General features: G+C 39.5%; 1 protein-coding gene across 1 annotated transcript; it reads right to left on the bottom strand.

Annotated features, from left to right (window-relative positions):
* Positions 1-2,265: 2,265 nt before the first annotated feature.
* On the bottom strand, positions 2,266-9,032 carry LOC142541913 (uncharacterized). The gene is made up of 5 exons (XM_075648361.1): positions 8,829-9,032; positions 6,228-7,461; positions 4,975-6,153; positions 3,175-3,889; positions 2,266-2,650 (listed from the first exon to the last, which is right to left on the bottom strand). The coding sequence occupies exons 2-5, from the start codon at positions 6,778-6,780 to the stop codon at positions 2,266-2,268; spliced, it is 2,832 nt and encodes a 943-aa protein (XP_075504476.1). The 5' UTR covers positions 6,781-7,461; positions 8,829-9,032.
* Between the last annotated feature and the right edge of the window lie 209 nt (positions 9,033-9,241).

The raw sequence follows: 9,241 nt of genomic DNA, 5'->3' as shown, positions 1-9,241 counted from the left end.
CGGGCTCTAACTCAATTCTTTTCGGGATTAATCGGATCTTTATTCAAAAATGTGGGTCAAAATTTTGCTTTTTAATTCAAATGTATATAAACAAGCACAAGATAGTTCTTTATTTTATTTCAATAAACATAATTACATGTCTTGTTCTAATACATTCATACAAACCAGTGTTTAATACAAACTACAACCACAAGTAGTACAAGTCTAGTAAGAAACAACTAGTAATCTTCTGCGCCCGAAGTCACCACGCTATCTCGAACTCGTCTCTTTCGTGATCCAGATCCTGCCCCACCTGTTGTTATGCACACATACAGACATAACAACAGCCGGAAACTTCGGTGAGAACAAATCCCAGTATAAAACATGTATGCATGCTAATACATAATCATAATTCATGCATGAAAGCAATAACAATGGGTTCCATAGTCTATGAAACCAATCTATATGAGCATGCAATTCAAATCAAATCATGTCTTGACTCGACTCGACTCTACTCTAGGGATCCCGGTGTGAATAAGACGTCACTGTCTGTCACCTACCCTCCCAATCGGGGTAACTGTACGTCTTATTCCTAGACTTCGGCCCTGTCTGTATCGAATGTCTACAATCGGTTCGAATCTGATCCGAAACGTCAATACCACCAGACGTCTAGTTTGGCAAGTCTGCCAATGACTTTCCTATCTCAAAGGCTTGAATACAAATCTATAAACAAGAAATCATCATATCAAGAGATTTGAATATAAATCTATAAACAAATCAAGTTCATATCAAAAGATAAACAACAATTCTAGTATGTGATTTGGTTGGGAAACTCAAATTAAATCTCATTTGAGTTGTGTCTTCCCCAAACAAAACATGAATTATACCTTTCGTCACACAATTTCTGTCGTAGTCGAAGTCTCGAAGACGAATCTGTCAATATCAAATCTGAAATGGAAATGTTGATACATATTCTATCAATTTCGAATCTCAATCAACATACATCCAATTCAATACTCGACCTCGGTACCAATTGACGGCATAACGACGTAATGTCTCAATGCCGGTCAATCCAACTCTCACATATATCAACAATTCATAAGTCTCAACTCATAATCATCATCATAAGCATATAATAGTACTCAAAATCTGCATAACTTAACTCTAAACATGCTGGAAAATAGTTACAATAGCATACAACGTCCGTTCTTCGATCCGGTTGCGTTTCTACGATGTCAATAATCTCAAGAACATATAATTTCAATCATATCCATCTTTCCTCAACTTTTACATTTCAGAACATGTTGAAATTTAAAGATACTTACATCCTCTTGTAGCCCTTGAAGAGAGGAGCTCAAAACCGAAATCGGATTAAAGTTTGGATGTGTAATTCTTTCAAAATCACAATTTAAGAGCATAAGGAATTGAAGCTTCTCCCCACTCTCTCTTATTTCTCAGCTGATGGAAGTGGAGAGAAATGAATCAGCACAATTCTATATATATACCATGCCATGTGTCAACTTGAGAAACAAAGGTGGCTTTCTCGCACTACAGCACCGCGGGTGCGCTCCATCTAGACCGTAGGTGCGCTCAAGCTTCGGCAGTCTATTCATTTTCCAAAATCGACGACCGCGGGTGCGCTACATATAAGACCACGGGTGCGGTGTCATTTCTGTAAATAATTTCCAACTCTCTGTCCATCAACCGCGGGTGCACTCTTTCTTGGACCGCGGGTGCGGTGACCCTACTGTAAAAATTACCAATTTTCTGTCCATGCACCGCGGGTGCGGTATCTTTCATGGTGCGGGTGCGGTCTGTCCTTCATTCAAAATTCTAATTTTTCATGTCTCTCCTTCCCCCATCTCATTTATTGCTTCTCATTACATGTCATGCATTCTCATATCTTTGAATATCGCATCAATGAAGAATAATAAATCTCAGGCCTTACATATATATATTGTGTATTTGGTTACTAAATAGTAACTCAAGCCTATTTATCCCGGTCTGTATTTATTTGCTCTCGTGTGTTATTTAAACTCTATATGTATTTTATATCGTTAAATTCTCCGATATTCTAAAATACATATTTTTAACACACTTCTAAAATTTATTTGGCATAAATAATTATTTTAATTTATAACTCAATAATTATTCTAATTATGCCAAATTACTGGATAATTATATACAGGGCCTTACACTTCTCCACCCCTTAAAACAAATTTCGTCCTCGAAATTTCTGTTTATACACATACATCTTACACACGATACGAAACCAACAATACATTACTAAGAATCAAACAGATATGGATAAGATGTTCTCATCTTATGTTCTGTTTCCCATGTTGATTCTTCTACACCATGCCTCGACCACTGAACTCGTACAAGTGGTATAACTTTATTGCGTAAAACTTTATCTTTACGATCCAAGATACAAACAGGATACTCAGTATACGATAGAGACGGATCAAGTTCAACCTCATCAGGCTGAATCACATGAGACGGATCGGGCTCATACTTACGCAACATAGAAACATGGAAAACATCGTGGATGCCAGACAATGACTGGGGCAAATCCAAACGATAAGCGCAAGTCCCAATACGCTCAACAATCTCGTAGGGGCCAACGAAACGAGGTGACAACTTACCTCTCATACCAAAGCGAACAACACCTCTAAACGGAGAGATTCTCAGAAACACAAAATCTCCAACTTGAAATTCTAGAGGTCAACGACGTCTGTTAGCATAACTAGCTTGACGATCTTGGGCAGCTTTCATTCTCTGATGAATCAACTGGACTTTATCATGCATTTCCTGAACAATCTCAGGTCCGTCAACTTCTTCTCACCAAATTCATCCCAACAAAGAGGTGATCGACATCGTCTGCCGTACAAAGCTTCAAAAGGAGCCATACCAATAGTCACTTGGAAACTGTTGTTATATGAAAATTCTACCAGTGGTAAAGCTTCCTGCCAACTGTCTTTAAAATCCATGACCGCTGCTCGAAGCAGATCCTCGAGTGTCTGGATCGTACGCTCTGTCTGATCATCTGTTTGAGGATGGTACGCAGTACTCATCGCAAGTCGTGTACCCATTTCTTTTTGGAAACTAGTCCAAAACTTTGATGTGAATCTAGGGTCACGATCTGAGACTATTGCAACTGGAACTCCATGAAGTCTCACAACATTTTCAATATACAGACGAGCCATTTTCTTGTACGAATACGTCCTCTCATACGGAATAAAATGTGCCGATTTAGATAATCTGTCGACAATTACCCAAATGACATCGAAATGACGAGAAGTACGTGGCAAATGCGTGACAAAATCCATAGCCACGTGCTCCCAGTTCCACTGAGGAACCTCCAGGCTATGCAATAATCCTCCCGATCTCATTCGTTCCGCTTTGACTTGCTGACATATCATACAACGAGACACAAACTCAGCTACATACTTTTTCATATTCTTCCACCAAAACTGAGGCCGTAGAATAAGATACATTTTCCTTCCTCCCGGGTGGATACTATATCGAATACAATGAGCTTCTTTAAGGATGGCTGTACGCAATTCAGGAATATCTGGGACAACCAATCTACCATTCAACCGAAGAGAATCATTTGAGTGAATTGAGAAACCATATTGGTGTCCTTGAGATACTAACTCATAAGATTTCAGAACTCGATCATCAGTTTTCTGAGCTGACTTTACAATCTGAATCAACTCTGGCTCAACAGAAATCTGAGATACACAAACAACATTACCTTGGATTTGAAAATCCAACTCAGAGGTGCAAATATCCTCTTGTAACTTAGAAACATGAATCGAGGATAAATTAACGTCAACAACCTTACGACTCAAAGCATCGGCAATGACATTCACTTTTCCCGGATGATACTGGATCTCACAATCATAATCTTTCAAAAGATCCATCCAACGTCTATGTCTCATATTCAGATCTGACTGAGAGAACAGATACTTCAAACTCTTGTGATCAGAATAAATTACAAATTGCTCCTCAAACAAATAATGTCTCCAAATCTTGAGAGCAAAAACGATAGCAGCTAATTCCAAGTCATGAACAGGATACTTAGACTCATGCAGTTTCAACTGACGAGAACCATAGGCCACTACTCTGCCATGCTGCATCAATACACAACCTAATCCTCGATTTGATGCGTCGGTACAAACAACGATTCCTCCAGAACCACTTGAAATGGTAAGAACTGGTGCAGAAGTCAATCTCTTCTTCAACTCGACAAAACATGACTCACATTCATCAGACCAAATGAATCTCTGATTTTTTTGAGTCAGTTGAGTGATAGGTCTAGCAATCTTTGAGAAATTTTCGATAAATCTCCGGTAATAACAGGCTAGACCCATGAAACTACGAATCTCTGGCACATTGGTCGGTCGTGCCCAGTTCAGAACTACTTCCACTTTACTTGGATCGACAGAAATACCATGTTGAGATATGACATGGCCCAGAAATACCACTTATCTAACCAAAACTCACACTTGGATAGCTTGGCGTACAACTGCTTCTTTTGAAGAATTCGAAGAACTATCCTCAAGTGTTTAACATGTTCTTCCTCGGACTTGGAATAAACAAGAATATCATCGATGAATACAATCACAAAACGATCGAGATATTTACGAAATACTCGATTCATCAAGTCCATAAACACAGCAGGAGCATTGGTCAAACCAAAAGGCATAACCAAAAATTCAAAGTGTCTGTATCTCGTGCGAAAAGCTGTTTTCGGCACATCTTCTTGTCTAACTCTCACTTGATGGTACCCTGAACGAAGATCAATCTTAGAATACACCGAAGTACCTTGCAACTGATCAAATAAGTCATCAATCCTAGGGAGTGGATATTTATTCTTGACAGTAGACTTATTCAGTTGCTGATAATCAATACACATCCGCATCGTACCATCTTTCTTCTTGACAAATAGAATCGGTGCACCCCACGGTGAAGAACTCAGACGAATATAACCTTTACTCAACAAATCCTGCAATTGTTCTTTCAGTTCTTTTAGCTCAACAGGGGCTAAACGATATGGTGCTCGAGATATGGGTTCAGTTCCTGGCATTAATTCAATACTGAAATCAACTTCTCGTTCTGGTGGAAAACCAGGATTCTCTTTTGGAAATACATCAGGAAACTCACGGACTACAGGAATATCAGAAATTCGTCGCTCATCTTGCGATAGATCCACAGCATAAACCAGAAAACCTTCATGACCAGAATCTAACAATCGATTCATTTCAATGGAAGAAACTAGAGGAATCTTGGTTTGAGAACCACGACCATAGAAATTCCATTTAGGAGCAAAGCTAGGTCTGAAACGAACTATTTCTCGATAACAGTCAACAGTGGCACGATTTGCAGTCAAAACATCCATACCAACGATACAATCAAAGTCATGCATAGGTAGGACTATGAGATTCAGATATAGAACATTTTCATCGTGAAACAAAACCGCATTGAACACCACATTATCAATGATAATCATTTTGCCCATCGGAGTAACAACAGATAGATTGGAATTCATACTAGTGGTGCGAAGATCATGCGAAACAACAAATGCATGAGAAACAAAGGAATGAGATGCTCCAGTATCAAATAACACTCGTGCTATAAAACCACATAGAGTACAATTACCGGTAATGATAGTACCTGGAGCTGCCTGAGCCTCATCCTCAGTCAAGGCAAATACATGAACAGATGACTGATTTTGTTGACCACCTTGCCCTCTGCTCTGATGCGAAGTGCGACTAGGCTGATGGGAGGACTGTGACGCTGTTGGAATTCTATTACTTTGAGCTCCACTACCTGCCTGGGATGATTTCCCCGTCTTACTAGGACAGACTCTAGCGAAATGGCCAGGCCGACCACAAACATTACAAAACCCTTGAACTCCAACACACTGATTACTTGAATGCTTGCCTCCACAGTGATCACAGTAAGGTCCACTATAGCGATATACCCCACGGTTCCCCGAACTCCCTGAACTCGAAGAACTAGAACCAGGCTTCTTAAATTGTTTCCCACGTGGATGAAGAGATGCAGAACCAGATGAACTGAATTGTTGTCTCCCCGACTGATAATGTTGGGTAGGAGCTCGATTGCCACTCCTCTTAAGACTAGCTTCAGCCTTTTTTGCTATTTCCACTGCTTCAAGATAATTCAGTGGCTTGCCGATAGAAACAAAATGGTGCAAATGATCGTTCAATCCTTCAACAAACTCTCAACAACAGCAACCTGACTTGCAGCAACATGAGGAGCATATCTCAGCATAGCATAAAAAGAATCTGCATACTCCGCAACTGACATATCGCCTTGTTTCAGGTTATGAAACTCAGAAGCCTTAGAACTGTAGAATGATGGAGGACAATAACTCTCCTTAAACTTCAGCTTGAATATATCCCATGATGGAATGATCCTCTGAGCATCTAAAGTCATCAATGTAGTAGACCACCACATTTTGGCACGATCTTTCAACTGATGCACAGCTAATCTCAATCGACACTCTGGAGGATACTCAATCAAATCGAACAATTCCTCAATCTCAGAAACCCATAACTCAGCTTTCTCAGCTCCATCCGAACCATTGAATCCAGGAGGATGCATAGAATGGAAACGCGCAACTAACTCATCCATCCTAAAATGCTCTAACTGATCAGCAGCTTGCTCCACAAAAGTATCATCAACAACCCGGACACGAGGTCTACCACGCCCACGACCTCGACCTCGAGCTAGAGGAATCTCATCAACAGGAATTTCTCCACCTCCCTCCATTCTATACGATAAAACACCAAAACAATTAGAATGGAAGTAAACAGATCATATAATTACATAAGCATGTTTTCAAGTAGCATACACATGCACAACAACCATTTTAGTGCCAAGACTCGAGTGTCCTAGACTCTAGTTCGAGCGTATCCCAGTTTACGCTCTGATACCAAGATGTTAGGCCCATTTACTCTAATGACAATTAATGATCAAACAATAATGGTTTGACTTAAAGCTGCAGCGGAAAAAGGTTTAAATTACTTTAAAACGGACCTCAGGGCCTAGAAAAAATTTCGACATGACCTCCCCTTAAGTAGGACATCCCGAAAACTCAAACAACAGTTTATATCAAAATATACTCCAACTAGAGTCATTAAAACAACAACCAAAGTCAACAACCTATATAATCACTGGCCAGGACTAAACAGAATTTAAAACTTACCAAATACTCACCAGATCAAGAATATCACATAGTCGCCTCAGAACATAACCAGAACAACCAAATATCAATACACATACACGGGGCATCTCCCCGGCAAATAAGGTACAATACAAGTCTGAAACAAACTCAAGACATACATATAAACTAACTGGGAGACTCCACTGAACAGAACCAAGCAATCCAACCTCAATCCCGAGCTCCACTGGCGGAACCTCGGCCTGATGCTGCAAAACGACTCGGGAGTTCTACCATGGTGTCCAATAACAACCACAGCAGCCCCCCCAGTAAACAACTGAGGTTAGGATTCTGGTATGAAACAGTTCAACAATAGCAACAATAACATAAATCATGCATAATTATATAATAAAATGTAATACGCAATGCATGAAAGGCTCAACGAATAACTGGGATAACAGGAGCCAACAAACGGTACGATAACAACTGGAATAATGCTCGAGAAACAACACAGGGGAGCTACATCGTCATGCAGCTAAACCGCCCTGCCAATTATGCGAGGTATGCCAAGCTGTGCTGAATAACACCCCTGGCTCGGCCTCCATACAGCTGATACGATATAACAGGATGGCACAACAGAACGAACAAGATGACACAATCCCAGCGCTCACCTCAAAAGGCTGCACTAACCATGGGATTGTTCAATCACATCTACAGTATCATGTGTATAGGCCTATCAGCGACACAATGATCCCGAGATAAACAACAGTGCCAGATAACAACAGATATCAACAATGGCTAACAAGAACGATAGGGCTCAACATGAATGTCATAACTTTATGCCCAATGCTAAATGCCAATAATATGTCATAAACATAAACATATATCACAACGAAGGCATTTAACAATTTACAACAACCAACAAGTCATACACCCGATCAATGAAATACAGAATGACAATTAAACATAATTTATGTTTTACCATCGTACGTTACCGAGCTGTAACATACCTATACCAACTTGACAATCCAATATCAATTCACTTCAAGACTCTCGGCCTAAACAAAACCACAATAAGCCGATCGTGAAAACTACATTCCACACCAATGTCCGATTTGGCACAAAAGAGCATAAAATTCATATCTCGCTCAATAGTAACTCAATTCAATATCCGCCAATTGGAAATGAAAGATACTTGAATATCTAACTTTTTCTAGAAGAAACCATTTTCCAAATCTCAGTAGATAAAGCTCAGAATTTCCAAGAACACACTGCTACTTACGAATTCGCGGACAGAATCTCACACACTGAGCAGTTCCAGAAAAACAAGCATATCTTGCTCAATTCTTAATGGAATTTAACGAATTTTATATCATTACGAAGACAACACATAGCTATACAACTTTATTTTGAATCACAAGTCCAGAATCCGAGCGCATAATTGACAAAAACTCGAATTACAGTAGGTGTCCTGACACAGCACCATTTCAGAATTCGATTTGACACATTTTGGTAGAAAAATCATATCAATTCCGTTTATTATCCAAATTCGATGATTCCAACGGCTATATAAAGCTAACAAACAGAGCTAGAAGTTCTTTTTAAGTATTTTCTACAAATTCAAAATACAAATGTCACAGCAACCCAAAACTCTCACCCAAAATCGGAAGAATTCTCGCAGAAACAGAGCACCCAAACAGCAGCTTTGATCTACCCGAATCCTTGCTCAAACTTCGCAATTTTTGACTTGAATCAAAGCTTAGGATGTTAGGAAGACACCCCTTCAGACCGATCGAGATTTGGACGCTGGACAGAGGAGATATCGCGATTTTCCCGCAGCCGCTACACAAGTGACGGGAATGGGTTTCCTCTTTCTTTCATTTTCCTTCTTCTCTCGTTTCTTTTCTCTTTTATTTGCTAAGTTATGTGTATGTATATATATATATATATATATATATATCTTGTGTATTTGGTTACTAAAATAGTAACTCAAGCCCATTTATCCCGGTCTGTATTTATTTGCTCTCGTGTGTTATTTAAACTCTATATGTATTTTATATCGTTAAATTC

This window comes from Primulina tabacum, chromosome 4 (genome assembly GCF_025594145.1).
Source record: "Primulina tabacum isolate GXHZ01 chromosome 4, ASM2559414v2, whole genome shotgun sequence".
NCBI classification, from domain to species: domain Eukaryota; kingdom Viridiplantae; phylum Streptophyta; class Magnoliopsida; order Lamiales; family Gesneriaceae; genus Primulina; species Primulina tabacum.
The sequence above is the reverse complement of the archived record's forward strand: the minus strand, read 5'-3'. Positions and strand labels throughout refer to the sequence as shown.

Excerpts from the sequence above, each read along its gene's own strand:
- LOC142541913 (XM_075648361.1), bottom strand. The coding sequence starts at position 6,780 with ATGGAGGGAGGTGGAGAAATTCCTGTTGATGAGATTCCTCTAGCTCGA. Across the intron at positions 3,890-4,974 it reads GCAGGATTTGTTGAGTAAAG|ATTATGATTGTGAGATCCAG; the intron begins GTTATATTCGTC and ends ATCTTTTGAAAG. Across the intron at positions 2,651-3,174 it reads TACAAGAAAATGGCTCGTCT|AGGTGTTGTTCGCTTTGGTA; the intron begins GTATATTGAAAA and ends CTCTCCGTTTAG.